The 19,834-nt window shown below is 46.7% G+C and overlaps 1 protein-coding gene across 1 annotated transcript in view; it reads left to right on the plus strand.

Moving 5' to 3' along the window:
• Positions 1–19,834, plus strand: part of bsna (bassoon presynaptic cytomatrix protein a) — a gene marked incomplete at its 3' end in the record, with an annotated part of 90,563 nt that overhangs the window by 66,213 nt on the left and 4,516 nt on the right. The window contains exons 7-9 of the mRNA XM_084070239.1: positions 1,786–4,351; positions 5,278–5,820; positions 10,024–10,361. Coding sequence (XP_083926365.1) covers positions 1,786–4,351; positions 5,278–5,820; positions 10,024–10,361 — 3,447 coding nt within the window. The remainder of the gene's footprint in view (positions 1–1,785; positions 4,352–5,277; positions 5,821–10,023; positions 10,362–19,834) is intronic.

The raw sequence follows: 19,834 nt of genomic DNA on the forward strand, positions 1-19,834 counted from the left end.
ATACCTGTTCACTTTCAACTTAGCATTGTGTAGTAACACCCTTGTATGATCAATAGGGTTTCAATTGTAATTTCTAATTGGAAAGGAATATTTCTGTTCAATAATCATCAAATGAATCACTGGGTATTAATAGTTTTATAATTGTATCCTCAACGTTATTATTGGGTAAAACAATGTATACTAATAGCATAGGCATACACGTTTAGTAGCCTGATTCACTGTGGTTCACTGGAAAATATTTGAGAAATTTTAAGTTCATAAAAAGAGCATGGTTTTAATTTATCTGAAGCTGAAGGAGCATTATGCCCTCTTTAAGTAGTATGTGAATTGTGTGAATGGCTTATCCCTTTTGTTGTTCATGGATTTAATTTTTATTTCTTTCAGGCCATACTGTAGTATTGTCTTTGTAATCCCCAGAGCTGTGTGGAGTATTTTCTTTTTCTGCCCACTCATAGATAGAAGATAAACTAGTCCCCGCGGGGAATCTTATCTTGTACAAACAAGCATCGCTGCCCCCGCACACATTGACATGACAAGCAGTACCAGAACACACAGTGCTAACTTAGCTAAAATAATAATTAAAAACAGCTGAAGTCATCTCTACTGAGGGCTTGCTGAATTAACATGATGTGGAATTCACAGATACCAGCATATACGCACAATCCCCCGCACGTCCTGTTAATTATTCAGACAAACTGTAGGCCAAAGATTGTCCAAATCTGAATCAGCCACTAAAGTATAAGGTTCACACAAGGATTATGGAGCCACATGGTAAACAGTTTACAATTATTAGCACTTACTGTATACTGTAGCAGTTCCAACACTATATAAAGGCTTTTAGAAGTAATAGGCATGGTTTAGTGACATCTGTTTATTCAACTGGTGACGTTAATAATGTCACAAGGTGAATAAAAAGATTTGATGGTGGAGCTCTCCTTTAAGTGGTGCAGTAATAATGCGCTCAAAATAAAAGATGTCTAATTGGCTGTTAATCACTCAATAAACTGTGTGCTCCTCATGTCTTCTAACACATGCTCCACTCCTGTTGTCCTTGTGTCTGTGTCACTGTGTGTCTTCTTTGTACCCCATGCATGCTCCTTGTCCCCCATGTATATCCGGGGCCTTTCTTTTCCTGTCTCTCTCTCTCTCTCTCCCTCTCTCTCTCTCTCTCTCTCTCTCTCTCTCTCTCTCTCTCTCTCTCTCTCTCTCTCTCTCTTTCTCTTTCTCTTTCTCTTTCTCTCTCTCTCTCTCTCTCTCTCTCTCTCTCTCTCTCTCTCTCTTTCTCTTTCTCTTTCTCTCTCTCTCTCTCTCTCTCTCTCTCTCTCTCTCTCTCTCTCTTTCTCTTTCTGTTATGTCCCCCCCATTTGTCTTATTTTTTGCCCTCAATTCTTTAATTATTCCCCTTTACCGGTACTGTTACTTCCTACCCTCTCCATATTCTTCCTGGGCCCCTTTTTTACCCTCTGTTTGCTCATTTACTCCTTGCCATATCTCCTATTTGTTCTCTTACTGTTCCCTTCCTATACTCTACAATTTCTGTCTCCCCTTTACCCCTTTCCTCTTTCTCTCCTCCTCTCTTCAACTTCCTGCTTCCTCTTTTCCTATTATTCCTTCCCCTACCCTGCTCTATACTTCTCTGTCCTTTCCTTGTCTGTGCCTCGCATATACTCCTCCCTCTTACCTCTACCCTCTGCCGTCCCCTTCTGTCCACATTTCCATGTCTGCCTGTGTCCCCTATCCCACCACTTTCCTCTCTCTGTCTCTCTGTTTTGTGTTTCCCTCCAGCTGGCTGCCCTGCAGCAGAGCTCTCTGCTCCGTAAGGTGAAGCGCACCCTGCCCAGCCCGCCGCCAGACGAGACCGTCACCGCAACCCACCTGCCCATGCTCGCGCCCGCCCTGCCACAGGTCTACCTGCCCTCCATGCCCAGTCTCAAGCCCGGCTCACGGCAAGGCGGCCAAAGCCTGGCGGCCAAAGCCAGCCTCCTCAAAGACCTCACGCATGAGCTGAAGGCCGTGGAGCAAGAGTCGACCAAGCTGAGAAAACAGCAAGCTGAACTGGAGGAGGAGGAGAAAGAGATTGATGCCAAGCTCAGATACCTGGAGCTGGGCATCCACCAAAGAAAAGAGACATTGGTGAAGGAGAGGGAGAGGAGGGATATCGCCTACCTGAGGTGCATGGGTGACACCAGGGACTATATGTCTGACAGTGAGTTGAACAACTTGCGCCTGGCAGCCGCGGCGCACTCTTACGAAAGTAACGGGCTGCTGGCGGCCAGGCCGAGCACCGCCCCGATCAGCCAGTTCCCCAGTGATCTCAACACTGCTGCACAGTACCCACCCACCTCATCCTTTGTCTCTTACCAGTATCCTCAGAGCCAGCCGGCGGCGCCGACTCAGCCGCCGAGCGCACCCTACCAGTCCTCCACATTCAATCAGCCTCCCTACCCGTCAGTGTCTCAGGCCCAGGCACTACCACAGCCAACACCTCTCCAGAGCCATGCCCCCCCTCCACCATCATCCTATCAGCCTCAGACCTCCTACCCCTCCCACACCTACCCCCAATCTCAGCCACCCTACCCTCAGACAGACCTGGGGATGCCTGCCGCCCCCCAGACACAGCCACAGCCAAGCCACACCGGCTTTGGGCCTGCACCGCCCGGCCAACCCCCATACCCCACCCACAGCTCACCCTACCCCAGTGCTGTGTCATCCTACTCCAGCCAGAGCACCCCGTACCCTGGGCAACCCCAAGCTGACATCCTGACTGTACACCCAGGTAGACCGAGGCAGACCTCGCTGGCCGATCTGGAGCACAAGATGCCTACCAACTATGAGACCATCAGCAACCCCACGGTGGTCGTCACTACCACGGCCCAGGACGCCACCTACTCCAGCTCGGCGTCCTCTTATGGGCAGTACGCTGCGCCTACAACCATGGCCAGCGCCTATGGGCCTTACGGCTCTGCACCAGTTTCCAGCAGCTACGGCGGCTACTCCACCATGCCGGCTAGTACTTACAGCCAATACACCACTCCAGCAAGCACATACGCCCCTTACACCACAACAACAGCTAACACTTATGGGTACACTACCACCACGGCGAGCAGCTCATATGGCCAGTACAGCTCGACGGTTTCCAATGCCTATGGGCATTCCGTCGACAGCCCTTCCACCTACGGCACAGGGGACGCAGGGATGTATGGCACGCCTGGCCTAGAGCAGAACATCCCTCGAAACTATATGATGATTGACGACGTTAGTGAGCTGACTTCCAAAGATGGGCTGGGCACGATGACAGGAGACATGATGCATCACCACGGCGGGAGCAGCGGGCGTTACCCGGGCGATGTCCACGGTCACCATGGCGGCACCGGCTCAACACGCGGCGGATCCTCGTATGGCCGGGAGGAGGAAGCAGCGACGGAAGAGCTGTACGACCACCATGGCAGGGGTAAGAGCAGCTACAGGCACGGACCACTAGGGGGCAGCAGCAGCAGCAGCAGCGTGAGCGTGAGCGCTAGCATGGGTGGGGGATCCCCCTATTACTATGACTACTACGACTACAAATACGGTGGTCGCTCTGGGGCACAGAAATCCACATCCAGAAGCCTTCTGGCGCCCGCCGTCATGGCATCTTCCAAGCGCAGCAGCAAGCACAGAAAGTCAGGAAGCATGGAGCAGAAAATCTCCAAGTTCTCGCCCATCGAAGAAGCTCGAGACGTGGAAGCCGACTTGGCGGCCTATGCATCTACGTCGGCCGGCGGTGGGGGGGGTTATCCCGCCCCCCGCGTCCGAGGGCGGCAGTTGATGGAGGACTACGGCTTCAAGCGGAGCACCTATGAAGGCCAGACTGCTGGCACCACCACCGGTAGCCACGGTAGCCGTCACTACGGCATGATGATGGAGGAGGATGACCGCATCTACTACACTTCAACAGGCCGTTCACGCTCCACTGGCTACGGCATGGACAAGATCTCGTCTCGGGACTACCCCGCATACCGCAGCCGGTCTTATGAAAGGGACGACCGCGGGCCTCCCTCCTACCGGTCAGGCTACAGCTACAGCCGTGGGCGCCACCCAACCCGACAGTACTCTGAAGAGGAGAGCCCCCTCAGCCCCCTGGGTGGGAGGTTTGCGGAGAGGTCGGGGCGCTCGTCCAGCTTAGGTCACGACCCATACGACAGTCGCAGCAGTAGATATCACTATTATTATGATGGCCAATATTACGGCTCCAGTCACTCGCTTCCGGATGTGCAAGACCACATACGGGACCTCCCCCGGACCCATGTCTACAAACCGGATGATACATACCTTATAGACGATTATCATTGTGCTGTTTCAGACAGCGAAGGTAATTGTTGGACCTGAATGCCCAGACCAGTCACAGCACTTACCTACCTACTACTGCCCCCTCCACCGTATCATCGTAAAAGTCCTCCACCCACGAGAGGCTAGGGTCAGGGGAGAAAAGAGAGAGAAAAGACACAGAGATAGATAGCTGTTGCATGCTGGTTTGTTTTCTTTATGTCTTGAAAGTTTGCTGGGAGCTCTGAGTATATCAGTGGACTGCTGTCTGTCTGTCTGCCTGCCAGCCTGTTCGTCCGTCCGTCCCTCCGTCCGTCTGTCCTACCGGCCGGCCGTCTAGTCGTCTTTCTGTCAAAAACTCGCATGATCATTCGGCGTGAACGTGTTCCTTTATGCTTCAAGTTGATTGAAATCACATAGGGTTTTTGTTGCACAGGTGCAATTTGTTTTTCCTTTTCAGGTTTTCCTTTCCATGTTTCTTTTGGACTGATGTGTGTTTTATGTATTGTGATATCTTTATTTTAATGTCTACACTGCATAATATCCATCACAATACACAATACAATACCTATATTTCTTTGTCGGTGGTGGTAGGTTGATTTCTTATCTTGCTTCCACTAGAGTTTTGACTTTAAACTAATATTAATATTATTTTTCTAAAGCAAGTATGTGAAATTACTTGTCAACTAAAATTATTTGATAGCTCAAGGTGGACATTTTTTGCAGTGTATACTTTAAACTTTTTAATTGTCTTGTAATACGTCTCTGGTGATGTGCTCTGGTATTCTGCATGAACATAATTTTTTATTTTTTTATTTTCTGCCTTTTCTCCTTTTCTGTTTCTTCTTTTCTTTTGCATGTGGGTGGTGGTCTTGTTTCCTTCCTCCTTCCTTCCGTCCTTCCTCTCAGCCTGCATGCCGCTGTCTCCCAACGATATGGAGATTGACTGTGATCTGCTCTCGGTTTCTAAAGCCTACCACCTGGGCCAAGAAGAGACCGACTGGTTCGAGAAGCCGCGCACCAGCTCCCGTCACTACCACTCCTCTGGCAGGAGCCGACATGCCGTCAAACAACAACAACAACAACAACAGCTACAACAACAACAACCACAACAACACACCTACCATGACTACGACGAACCACCTGAGGAGGACCTGTGGCCCCAAGATGACTATGGACACGGTGGAAGGCATTCGACATCGCGTGACCACCGCCACCATGGCACCTCCTCCAGCCGGCATTCCTCCTCATCACGCCACGCCGACGACCCCTCGCGGTCTTCCAGGTCGTCCAAGGGTCACCCTAAAGATCCGAGTATGCGCCACGACCCATCAGGGAGGTCATCGTCCACAGGCAGACGAGGGGAGTCGCGGTCTGCAGGCTACCATTCCTCGGACTACTCGCGAGACCCATCTGCCCACCACCACGGCCAAAGGTCTTCCAGACAGGGAGATCCTCATCGCTCATCCCGCAGCAAGTCCCAGCAGCCTGGGGACCTCCAGGGACAACCTCCAGGTATGTATGTTATTTTGGTCAAATGCTGTTCATATTTGCACATTTGGTAAGCTAAAGGTACATTAACGAGGTTGTTGGTTGTTTTGTTGTTCATTCAAATATTCACACCTTTGACAATTCACTGATTCATATTTAAATTTGGTTGTTTTGGGAGTTATTCATATATTCATACCGTGGTAACCTTCGTTTGGTCGTTCATTAATGCTAGAGAACATTTTTCTATTGAACTACTGAAGATGTAAGGTAATTAACCCATTCTTGTATTTGAAGTTTCATGAATTAAACATCAAGCTTTTTTCAAGTTTGTTTCACTAGAACCTATTCAAATTCTAACTGTTGACAATTTTAGTCTTTGCCAGGCTAAGAGGTTGTGCCACATAACAACTTCTAAATAAACCCTACTGATGTGTGACAGCTCTATATTAGATTCATGATTAATTTCATGGCCTGATCTTATTTATATTTTTGTTTCATTTCATTTAATCCCATTTATTTCAAAACAATGAGATGGATTTCAGATACTTCACTACTGGCCAAAGGTTTTTAGCAACAATTTTAAATAGAGACAATAAGGCACAAGATAATTTTGGGTCTTTTATGCCTTGGACTTTATTTGAAGGGTGATTTTATAAGACATCTCTCCTGCAAAAAGTTTTTAGTTTTTAATGTGCATTTTAATGTGCACTAAATTACAAATTAATTTCAGCCTTGTCCTGCAGGTTATTATAATTCCACCTGCACAAATTTGTAATTTGTTTTCTGCCTTTATGTTCTATCGCCGTGCAAAGAAACCGATAAACTAAGCCCCTTCATATCGGTCCTGTCATGCTTGGTGCCCCTGCTTTCTTGAGCAGTGGATCTCCTGACAGGAGAGCCAATATATTTTAATGAGCTTGGGTCTCGGAAAGAGAGGCTAATTTCTCGTTTGGGTTGTGAGCTGAAAAGGTTTAATAACCCTCGCTGTTGAGTATGCTTTGTTTTATTTATTTATTTTTACAATCAAGTGTACCCTCAGGGATAAACAGAATTTAATTAACTATATCAAGTGTACCGTTTTCCATCTTGGGAGGGGGGGGGGGATCTGGGCTGGTCATTCGTCTCTGTGTACTTTAAAAATAAAATCACATGGACTGGGTCGCAGCGTGGCGGTCCAGGCACCCTAGGCTGCAATACCAGCCTGACAGCGTGTCGTGAGTTTGACTCCCGTTCCCGGCGACCTTTGCTGCGTGTCACCCCCCATCTGTCTCCCCATTTCCTGTCAGCCTACTTTCCCTATCGCTCTCTAAATAAAGGCATACAAAAGCCCCAAAAAATATATTTTTTAAATAAAACAATTAATAAAAATGAAATCACATAAGATTATGTTTTCGCCTGTGTGTATATGTCTGTGTGTCCACAGCTAATCTCACAAACTACGTTTGTCACGCTCTCAGTAGGCCAAGGAAGACACGTTTCTTCAAATCTGCCACTGTACCATTCTGTTTTATGTTTTGGCCTACAACTCTTGAACCGTAGGTTGTACAATGACAATTTCCATGGATTCTTTGGTTCAAGATGCAACTCATCATACAGGCCATGCTCATTTGGGCCCGCCTAACTAGATTTTCCATCATTTATAGTATCTTCTATCTTGGGAGTCATGTGAAAATGAACGTCAAACAGCTTGTGGATATTTATGGGCCTATTTATTATTCTATTTATTTATATATTTATTTATATTTAAAAACAACAACCCAACATCCAAGAAACGCCAAATTGGAATCACAAATGAGAAAAGTTGAACAGTATAGTCATAGAAACGCTATTTGCCCCTGCAGCTTACTCGGGTCCTGACAGCTGCAACCCACATACACCCCTGGATTTCCCCTTTCTAGATGTCATCTTTGCTGCGTTCTTTTCTGGCTAATAAAACAGAAATAGCAAAAAGATGTATGTGGTATATTGTGATGCAAATTCTTCTATTTATATATGCTGCTACCAGCTGCTGATACCTGACAGGTGAAAGCATGGAAACAAAGGTGGTCAAAAGAGTAAACCAGAGAACCAGATTTATGGGCAGAGTTTCCTCTTTTGTCAACCCTCAGGCCCTTAGGACCCTCTCAGGGGCCCTGATTCAGCTCCTTTTTGACTATGCTTGCTCCTCTTGGTACTCCAACACCTCAGTGTCACTGAAGACTAAGCTTCAAACCTCCCAAAACAAACTGATTCGACTACTTCTCGGCAGGGCCGGCCCTAGGATTTTCGTGGCCCTAAGCAAGATTTTTTGCTTTTTGCCCCCCCCCAACACCCCCATTATAAAATCAGTATGTCATGTTTTATTGCATACTAAAATAATAACGCTAGTTGTTGAATAGGAGATACATGACATAATTACAATATGAAAGTAAACATCTTTTTTTTTTTTTTTTTGGCCCCCTAGTGGTTGTGGCCCTAAGCGACCGCTTATATTGCTTATAGCAGCGGCCGGCCCTGCTTCTCGGACTGGGGCCCATGACCCACCTCTCTCCCACTCACTTTGCCAGCCTAGGCTGGCTCAGGGTGGAAGACAGGGTTAAACAACAAAAAATGGGACTGGTCTTCAAAATTGTAAATGCAGATTTGCCCAAAATGCCCCCTGTACCCGCATATCTGTCTAAATACCTCCAAAAGGTTAGTGACACCCACAGTCTCGGAGTGGATGTCGACGAACCACCTGAAGCTCAACCTGGACAAGACCGAGCTGATGTTCATCCCGGGGAAGGGCTGTCCTCACCGAGACATGGCCATCACCATTGAGAACGCTGTGGTGACGTCAACTCGGACTGCGAAGAATCTGGGTGTGACCCTGGACGATCAACTGTCGTTCTCGGCTAACATCGCATCAGTGACACGGTCCTGCAGATTCCTCCTCTACAACATCAGGAGAATTCGGCCCTTCCTCACGGAGAAGGCAGCCCAGGTGCTCATCCAGGCTCTTGTCATCTCCCGCCTGGACTACTGCAACTCCCTCCTGGCTGGCGCTCCGGCATCTGCCATCAGACCCCTGGAGCTTGTTCAGAAAGCTGCGGCTCGTCTGGTGTTCAACCGCCCCAAGTTCTCTCACACAACTATCCTTCTCCGTTCCCTGCACTGGCTCCCCGTAGCGGCTCGCATTCAGTTTAAAACCCTGGTGCTAGCCTATAGGGCAGCGAAAGGAACAGCTCCCTCTTACCTCCGGGTATTGGTCAATGCCCACAACCCTTCCCGACCACTCCGGTCGGCCACCAAGGGGCGACTGACTCCCCCGCCACTCAACGGTCCTTCTGGTCGATCGACACGGTCACGACTTTTTTCTGTTCTGGCCCCACAGTGGTGGAATGAACTTCCCACTGATGTCAGGACAGCAGAGTCACTGCCCATCTTTCGCCGCAGGCTGAAAACCCACCTCTTCAGGAAACACTACCCTTCCTCTTTGCCTGGCCTACTTGTTGTTAACTAGCTGTACGAATGCTTGTTTTATTGTTGAATTGTTTATTGGATCTTGTTTAGTCAATACAATTATTTGTTTTTAGCTCCTGCTCATTTGACTACTTTGTCTCATCTGTTTAAGGAAATAGGTAGCTGATATATTGCACTTTTACCTTAGCGCTAGGTATGCTCTTGGTTGCTTGTTATTGCAGAAAATGCACTTATAACCTCTGGTGATTAGTAGCTTTCGTTCCCTACCTTTGTTGATTGCACTTATTGTAAGTCGCTTTGGATAAAAGCGTCTGCTAAATGACTGTAATGTAATGTCTAACCCCATCCCTCAAAAAATGCAGTTCGCTGGGCTCATTTAAAACAGCCCTAAAAACTCATCTTTCTGGAGGCCATTAGAGGAGGTAGTACCAGTTTCCCGGTAGACAGACGACCCCCCTACCCTTTTTTTTTGTATATATTTTTTTATTTTTCATGCCTTTTTTTTTTACATAGTGATATTTTTTCTCTGTATTTTTATGTTGATTTTTGAACTGTTTGGTTGCTACTATATATGTCTATGAAATTAATTCAAGGACCCCAACGGAAACAAGTCCGCAAGGACTTTTTTGGTCGGACCTTTTAGACAAAAGTATTATAAATGTAACTGTGTTGTTTTACATTCTTTTGCCTAATAAAATGTCAATCAATCAATCAAACAAACTGCTGTATTGTCTTACCTTAGCTTAACCTCTTGTTATCTTACTCAATTTCTGTCTCATCATCCAGGCTCCTCCAGATCAGGCAGCAGCTCGGCCCGGGGACAAGGTTCAGCCGGAGGGCCTCCTCCTGGCTCAGGGAGACAAGGAGGTCCTGGTTCACAGATCGACGGAGCTCAAGGCCAGAGGACCCAGCTCCAGCAGCAGGCCCAGACATCAGCGGCCAGGCCTGGACCGGCCAGTGTCCCTGGACCCACCGGCCCCCAGCAGCAGCCCCCAGCCCAGGGACAAGGCATGGGCATGGGGCAGGCGCAGGCCAAACCAGGACAGATGGGGCCAGCCGGTGGAGCAATGGGGCCTGGAGCCAGGCAGGGGCCAGGTCAGACGGGCCCCATGCCAGCCGCCACAGTGAGTACAGAGTGGGCCAAAACTAAGAATGAGTCATAAAATTTGAGACAGGAAGGGAATTAATGTCTCCAGTTTATAATTGAAGAACAACCACACAATACAAGATTTATATGCAGATGACGGCAACAATCTATTGCTGTCCCGTCATATCTGAGGCTTTGTATAAATTACAAAATACATTCAATACCATTCAAAATAATGAAATTCAGCTTAAACTTATTTTAATGCAGATAAAACAAATTTGATGTCTTTTTTGTTTTAGTTTTTCTAAATCCAAAATCCAGCGTTCTACTATGCCTGTTGCAGAGGGTACTGCAAGATATAAGGACTGTATGTCTAATCGCTGGCTATTATGACCGCCGCAGTGTGCTCACGGGCCCGGAGAACTTTCCTTAATCACCTAACTTATACAAGTGAATAGGCCTGCTATTTATCTAAGTATTATTACGAATATTATAACTATTTATTATTACTATTTGTTATTACTATTTATTATTACTATTTATTATTACTATTCAAACCGTCGGACTGGTCCCATCCGACGGCGTCCTAGTATTTATGGGTAGGATATGATGTCATGCAGTCGTAAAGCTACGTCACACTGGCGTTGTGTCCATATTCGGGACGATCATCTCATCGTCATCGTCGCCTTGGTAACACTCCCCCCGGTGGCAGGATGATGTCACCATTCGACCAAGCGATGATGTTCGTTATTATTTCTTAGTCTCCTTGATTGATGTCCTCCTGATGATAGGGGTGGAGAACCTGTGCGTGCTCTCTGCCCGGTTCGGACTGTCAGAGATACTGCAAGGCATTCACCACACACCATATCCATCCTAGGGTCTGCTTCCAATGCATGAACGCATAAACCCATCCTGTTGGGTGCGTCCAAACGGTTAATTGGGTAGAGGAGGTGAGGCTGGCGAAATGCCCCGAGTCCCCCCCCTAGACCGTCGTGTCGGTACGCTAGGCCTTCGTCTCCCTGCGGGTTGGGGGCTCTGACATACCGGATCGCCAGGGGCTCCTTTGGTAGGAGGGCCAGTCTGGTCTCTCGTGGGTGTATCGCGTTATTGTGTTGCTGTGCCACAATTGATGGCACTCTATGACGGACGTCGGGCAAGGTGAGTGCGCTCTCCTCTTTATGCCAATGATTGGTCGGGAGAGTGAATTCGTACCAGTCAAGTTCTGCATCACCGACGGGTACGAGCGATGTGGATGGATGTGCTATGCAGCTAGTGATCCCGGTGTAGCTTTAGGGAGGTTGGCCTAAGTGGCTTAGGAGGATCTCGTGTCTGTGACGATGTGTAATCACGACGACATAGAACACCATGGTAACAAAGCCGAGGGTAACGATCGACATTATGGCAATCGTACTCACAGCTAGACATCGTGCGCACACACATCGTACACTCGACATCGAGTTCATGTCTCTTGATTCTGTTACCTGACCTCTATGTAAATCGTTTTGGATTGCGCTTCCGGGTCCCGTGCCTCGCTCCACCTCGGTCTCTGGGTAGAAGGCTTGAGTCAACGAGGCTTCACTGTTCCCTGGGTCTGGGTCCGTTACGTTTGACACGTAGCCCAAAGGTCTTGAATTTAGAATGGCTTCGATCAAGGCGGTGGGGAGCACTTCTTCGGAGAGCACCTGTGTTCCTAAGACCTCTCGTAGCTCCCGGCTCCCTCCGATGAGGTTCGTACTTCGGTTGAACCGGGGCTCGTGGGGTCCCTTCCTGCCGGCTATGAATCGGCGTGTCGTGTTTGTGGGTGGTTTGCCAGTGGAGTCTGCATCCTGTGAGTCTATAAAGACTCTCTGCGTTGTAAATGGTGGTAATTCTGGGGGCCTTCTCTCGATTCCCTCGACCCACCTTGAGGCGTCAGGTGGGCCTCTCCCCCCCCGGGGGCATAGCATTATCATTTCTAGTCTTAGAAGTGATAATATCATTTCTAGTCTTGTGACATTGGGGGGAATGAGCAGGCACTGCTGCGAAGTCTGGCATTGATGTTGGAACGGGCTTCGCCCAGCCTGGCTTGCTTGCCAGGCAATAGCTATCGCTGTTGGTCCCATGCAAGGGACTAATTGCATGGACTCGCTGTGGTGTCCATGCACCACATGCGCTCCTTGTGGTGACTTCAAGGAATCTTCGTGTCCGAGGACAAGCTGTAGGTTGATGTCATTTGTTGCAGGAGGGGGGTGTCCTGCTGGTGGGCCCTCCCCCCCTGCACCATCTGCGTAGAAGATGGTGCAGCTGTCAGGGGTTCATCATCAGTAAGGTCCGCGGCATCGTCGGGGACCCAGGACCTTCATGTCTTCCTGGCGCAGTCGGTAGCGCTGTCGCCTCACAGCAAGAAGGTCCTGGGTTCGATTCCCGCTGGGGGCGTGTTCTCTCTGTCTCTCCTCCGCGTCATCATTGCCCATACCCTAGGTGAGGTTGGTGAAAGGGCCTCTCTGTGTGGAGTTTGCATGTTCTCCCCCTGTCTCCGAGGGTAGGTACCCTCACAAAAACATGCAGTAATCCTGGTCTCTATACTGCCTCCCCCTGGTCGGCTGGGGTGCCTGATGGAGGGGAAAGGAACTGGTTGGAATATCGTGTTCCTTCCACGCGCTACGTCTAACCAGGGAACCTCCCCCTGTCAGGTGATAAGAAGCGGATTGCTAGCAGCTCTCATGCATCTAAGGAGGCATGAGCTCGGCTCTAGGCTCTCCCTAGGCTGGCAGAGGGAGTGTAGCGCCCAGGATTACTTAGCCAATTGGCACTGAGTGAAAAACTGGGTTACAAAAATACATTTTCAGTTCGGGATGGGATATCATTTTGTTTCCGAGACTCATACAAGATACAGGATAAACAGATGGAATTGGAAGCGATGAAACAAGCAAAACAAGCAAAATTGGAACCATAAAATTTAAGCTGATAAATGGTCTTTGTGGTTCTTTCTTCTGGTTGAATACAATTGGTGTCCTGACCTGAAAATGTATTTTCTGTTTATTAAAGAGCTGGCAAGATAGGGACAAACTCTGTATTGGATAGAGCTTTAACTTTTTAATAACTTTTTAAGTATATTTCTTACGTACACACACACAAAATACTTTCACCACTTTTAACATTGATTTCCTGCTAACTATAGCAAGCCATTCCATACAGTTCATTTGCATGTACATGCAAAGCTGTTTATGGTAATTTATTACCTTTTTACTTAAAAAGAAACTGGAGACTTGCATCTGAATAAGTTAAGTGAAAAATGTTAGGGAAAGGTTTTGTGCACTATGAACGTTAAGAATTATTGGTTCATATATGGATAAAATGTAGATTTGGCCCAGACAGATAGACTGCATGTATTGCTGGAAGAAGTGCTCAGATCTTTTACTTAGGTAAAAGTAGCAATATCACAATGTAGAAATACTCTGTTACAAAGTCCTGTATTCAAAATTGTATTTGAGAAGAATTCAAACATATAAATATATAAAATATATATAAAATATAGTTAAAGTACCAAAAGTAAAAGTACTCGAGGTGTTGTGCGTTAATAGATCTGCTATTTTTGAATAGCTGAGGGCTTAATTGATTATGGATTCTTCTGAGTCCATCGACAATGAGTGGTCATGTATTAACCGCTTTGCTAGCATTCTGGTGTAAAACTTCTGAAAGACATCCTTGTCATCAATGTACTTGAACACTGTGATTAAGCTGTTCAGTTTGTCATCCACCTCACTCTCTGACCTTCCCTTTGCAGACTTCTTCAGCAGAATGTCACTGTACTTGGCCAGTAGTTCAGGAGCTTTGCAGATAGAATTGTCTTCCTTGTGGTTGACCACATGCGTCAAAGCCTTATCAAGTGCTCCGAAGAATAGCCGATCCCCGCCCAGAATTGTGTTAATGAGCTGGGCAAATTTATCGTAAACCTCCAGCACAGACTCGACAAAGTGGGTTGGCATATTTTCCTGAGAGAGGTTACTAATGGCACGGAGGCCTTCATCTTGGATATGGGCCTGCAGCTCCTGGACCATGGGATGGTATGAAGGTGTACCACCACTTTCATTAATAGCCGTCAGTAGGATGTACATGTTGGCAATGTCATCTGTCTTTTCTTGCCGGATGATGCTCTGACATTCCCCAAGGATTACATCTGAGTGGTCGGTCACCATCTTCTGCCGGCATTCTTTCATAACTTTGTCGTGGGAGCTGGTGTGCAGGTACTTCCGACATCGCACCTGCTCTTCTTTCAACCGCTGTACAATCTTTTCCATATACTGTGAACAGTTGCACTCTTGCAGTAGATTGGAGGCTTCCTGTTTGTAAGTCCCAGTCGCTTTCAGAAATGGTCCCTCGAAATTTTCCTGATAATACCTCAGCGGGTACTTCTTGTGCTGTTCAACAAGAACAAAGGAGTTGACTATGCTGTGAATTACTTTCTGGTTGGTGTCCTCGCCGCAATGGTCATTTTTGATTTTATTGAGCAAACACTCTATCAGGTTGTTTTTGTTGACCAAAGGATCCATCAACTCACTCTTCCATATGTCTAACCCCAGCTCTCCAATATCCTTAATTTCCCCCTTGCCGTTGTTATTCTCCTCCGCTACCTTCGTAGTGTTGAGAAAGTGGCATAAGTTGTTCAAGTAGGTAACGCCCTTGCCGTAGTTTTCCCAGTGTTTGTGGTACATCTCTAGCATATCATTTGCCTCCTTTACCTCCTTGGACAAATCCTTGACATGTTCTTTCAGATGCGCCTTGATCTCTGTGTATAACTTTGAACCCAGGTGATGGGGGGATGCAGAACACATAGCATAAATATCATATATGGAGTTATTCCATGTTCCTTTGGTCACGGGTATGTCCAACTTCAGAACCGCCTTGATTGTCGGTAGTAGGCCGTTCCATGACTCTCCAAAATTGACCGGCCGGGGCTTCAAGCCGGACATTGTGACTCTGGACGATAATTTACTTAATTGAAGGGAAATCTGCTATCTTTTCAGAGCACACTTGCTATATGGGCTACGCCACCGCTTATTCTGAGGAAATTATCTTAATTTTCTCTTCACTCTGCTATCCTCCAAGACTTTGAGCTGCGACTATCAGATACCTGCTGATCGGAACTGAGCTCCCTGTTGCAAGATTATATATAAAGGCCTACACTGTGACATCAGTGTGACATATGACCCATATACGTCACTTTTGCATCAGTGCAGCATCATGAACGCCACGCCCTGTTGTGGGGGGAGATTGGACTATAAATGGTCAAAATATCCGACCGTCTGTCCACCTGTGCATGTGTGTGTGTATCTGTATCTCAAGAGCTGTCCAACCGACCAACTTCAAACTCGCCGTGTACGCCACTGACAGCCTGAGGGAGTGCTGTGCCCGGCAGTTGAGGCAGTCGGATAGGCTGTTGTCTAGAACCGCCGATGTGGGTCCAATAATGATGTGGCTTCAGGTGTATCTCAGACTTTGTGTGGCTAGTCTATGACCCCAGTTGTCTATGATGTATGACTTATATGATATGATGTATGACTCAATATGTGGGCAAGGCTCTTATAGACGGCTAGCTCTGAAAGAGGCTAGCCAATGAAGTCATCCGTGCCCAAATTTGGAGGATCCTAGCCCCATTGACTTCCTTTAAGGCGGATTTCCATTGGCATGGTACCACACCACACCACACCGACCACCACAGCAGCGGTTTCCACTACAATGAAGTGGGTAGAGTGGTGTGTAAGTGGTACTAAACTGGTGCCTAAAAAGTACCCAGTCCTGGGTAGGTCTGAGCTAGGCCAAGCTGGGCCACATGCACAGGTGATTTGCATTTGTATACAGGACAGTTGGCCACTCACCTACATTCCATTGTTAGGCAAAAATTTACATTACAAATGAGTGTGAATGACCGGAGTCTGCTACTCATACCTGTGGATTTGAGCAGGGGTACTTTTGTGTAATGGAAACAGTAGATAATTTGAAGCGGTGCGGTTCTGGTCTGGTATATGCTGGACTGGACTGGTCTATAAGCCGTAATGGAAAAAGGGCTTTAGTTAGCCTAGTCCCTCGGACCCCACTTTGAGAACCACTAGCCTAGTGACAGTATGCACACATTTGGTGCTGATCGGTCCAACATTTTGCTGGACCAGATCCCCCAGGGATCTCTACTTGGCCCCCTCCTTTTCTCCCTGTACACATCTCTTGGCGCTGTCATCTCTGCTCACAATCTATCTTATCATTGCTATGCCGATGACACTCAACTGTTTCTATCCTTCCCTTCCTCTGCCACCCAGGTGGAAGAGCTTATCACTGTATGTCTGCCTGACATCTCACAGTGGATGTCTTCTCACCACCTCAAGCTGAACCCAGACAAGACTGAGCTTATCTTCTTCCCAGCTAAGTCATACCCCACGCAGGATTTAACGATTTCCATAGACAATGCCCTGGTGACTTTGTTTCCAACAGCCAAGAACCTTGGTGTTGTCCTGGACAGTCAGCTCACAATCAAGAGCTACATCACAGCGGTCACTCGATCCTGTATAGGTTTACACTCTATAACATTCAAAGGATCAGACCCTTCCTCACCCAGGAGTCAGCCCAGCTCCTTATCCAGTCATATCAAAACTTGACTATTGTAACTCTCTCCTTACTGGCCTCCCAGCATGTGCACTTAAGCCTCTCCAAATTATCCAGAATGCCGCAGCACGCTTGGTCTTCAACCAGCCAACATTTTCACATGTCTCCCCCTTCTCCGCTCTCTCAGATCAACTGCTTTGAGAAGCTGGTCTACTCCATGCTTCCTGCCTCTCTGGACCCATGGCAATTTGCATACCGAAAAAAACGATGACGCTATTGCCATGGCGATCAGGTGTTGAGAATGGGCAGCATCACATCTGACCCCCTGACCCTCAACACTGCAGCACCCTGTTTTTCAATGCAAAACAGGGTGATAGAGGTGTGGTATCATAGGTTCAAGGTTTCTAGTATCTACAGTAGGTTTCCATCTTGATATACAATTATCTTTTAAACTCCATATTGAAGAAAAAACGTAAACTTCAATTGGATTTTTGCTTTTGAAACAAGGCTTGTTACTGCTTTAAAGCAGAAAATGTTATTGTGGCTGCTACTTGCCTACATTGGATTATGGCAATATTTTATATAGAATATATAAAATGAATGCCCCAGACTCACATTTAGTGTTTAGACGTATAGCTGCATGATAGTGTATCTAGACCAGTCTATGGTTTAGACACACTATTATCATATTGCTTTACAATTTGTAACATCCCTCACATATCATTGTGTATCCTGCTACCATAATTGGCGGCCACACTCATGGAGTGTACACGAGTGTATGGGGCCAATGTCCAAGCAGACACATGGCCCAAATAACTCCACATTTTCCCCCAAAATTCCTCAATATTCTGCCTGTAACACCAGCTGCTTCCCGGGTGCATTTCTCCTTTCCGACATGTCGCCTTTCCGACGTTGACGAACCCTATACCTAACCCTAACCCTAACCCTAACCGCACGCGGAAGCCACTAGTCGGAGTGGTGAGATGTCGGAATGGAGAGTGAACACCCTGCTTCCCATATTGTTACTGTACTTGCAGGATGTACAATTAATATCAAACGCATTATGCTCCAATACTTATGCAAATCACTTCGCCAGCTCGCAATTTACTTCTGGATGGTGCTTTTAACAGCCAATCCTCATCATCTGCGACCTAATCTGAGCACCTTTGTTGCCACATCCGTCAAACGGCCAAGAAACAAGCGCTGCCGTGGTCTATGCAAACGAGCCCCAACAGCTCGCCCAAATAAGCCCGAAATCGCTTATAAAAAAAGGCAGACCTGGCAACGCAGGCTACGCCAATCACGTGTCAGAGATCTACAGGCTATGGGGCAGAGATGCTATGTGCCACACACCGTATCTTAGCAACAACGAAAGCGCTAACTCTCATTGGTCGTGTAATGCTGGGGCCCGGCAGTTTCCACACAACAGCATCCACTTGCTTAGACACAACCAACCACTACTCGCTCAGACACACAGGCACACCTCGCTGCCAACATCACACCACAGTGACCACACATATAGTCCAGGGGCCAACACTGATATTTTCACAAATTGGTACCACCTAAGGTGACCGTAAAGTTTTTGTATTTTTGTCTTCCTACATGTCTCTAGTTTATATTTTGGTATGATAACCCTTCCAATCTTGTAGCTTAATGGCAGTTATCACTACCTACTGGCTAATGTATCCGGTAGGAGACACAAAGTAGAATCTTTGTGTCTCCTACACCCGGGCATCAAATTATTGCGACAAAAAACAAAATATATCCATGTATTCAAGGCTTCATGGGGTGTGCAATTGATAACTTCTCAGATTTTTGGTGTTTGCAAAAAGACTGCTTTCCATAAGCTTGTAAAAGTTGACCCTCCTTCGGTCTAGGGTGGTCATAGCTGAATGGGTAGAGAGTCCCCCTGGGAAACTTAAAGGAGGAGTTCACCCAAAAAATGATTTATTTTCTATCAATTGCACACCCTATGAAGCCTTGAATACATGGATATATTTTGTTTTTTGTCGCAATAATTTGATGCCCGGGTGTAGGAGACACAAAGATTCTACTTTGTGTCTCCTACCGGATACATTAGCCAGTAGGTAGTGATAACTGCCATTAAGCTACAAGATTGGAAGGGTTATCATACCAAAATATAAACTAGAGACATGTAGGAAGACAAAAATACAAAAACTTTACGGTCACTTTAGGTGGTACCAAAATATGGCCTGGCCCCTGGACTAATAGTCAGAAGCAGTAAAAGCAGGACAGCACAATCACCGTCATTTCTCTAATAAATCGCCCTGTCATTCATATTGTCAAGACTTTGACATCACTGCAGCCTCCTACTACTAATGTGCCTATAATGGACCGTTAGCGTGTAGCTAAGCTAAGGGACGGGTCGCGTTAGCATGCGGCTAATGCTAACGCTGTCGTCGTGACTCAAACGTCTATGTTAATTTAAACATCTTATCAACAACCTGTATGAACGTTAGTGTGGTCAATGTCATCAATGCTAACTAATTAGCCCGTTGAACAGTGTTATTTTGGTGTATTTTGTGGGTTTTTGTGACACAATGTCACGTCCAAATGTGTTAGTGTTGGAGCGCCTCAGTGCGGCTGCAGAGTTCATGTGCAATGTTGATGACTCATTATATTATTATTATATGATTATTAGATAATGATTATACGTGCCCCATGATTATTATAAGATCATATATCTTAAAGGGGCTACACCATGAATTAAAAAAATATATATTATATATAAATATTGCCCCCTAATACGTTTTAAACAGGTTGTAAGCCTAAAAAACATCCAGATATTTTTTTCTCACAATCTGACTGTCTGTCATTCCAAGCTTTTTCAGCTGCAATACCAAAACGTCCTATTGGGCAGGGGGGAGCTACTGAGCAATTCTGTCTGGCCATCCTCAATGCAAAATCAGTGCA

The sequence above is a fragment of the Gymnoscopelus microlampas genome (genome assembly GCF_963454915.1).
Source record: "Gymnoscopelus microlampas genome assembly, chromosome: 10".
NCBI classification, from domain to species: domain Eukaryota; kingdom Metazoa; phylum Chordata; class Actinopteri; order Myctophiformes; family Myctophidae; genus Gymnoscopelus; species Gymnoscopelus microlampas.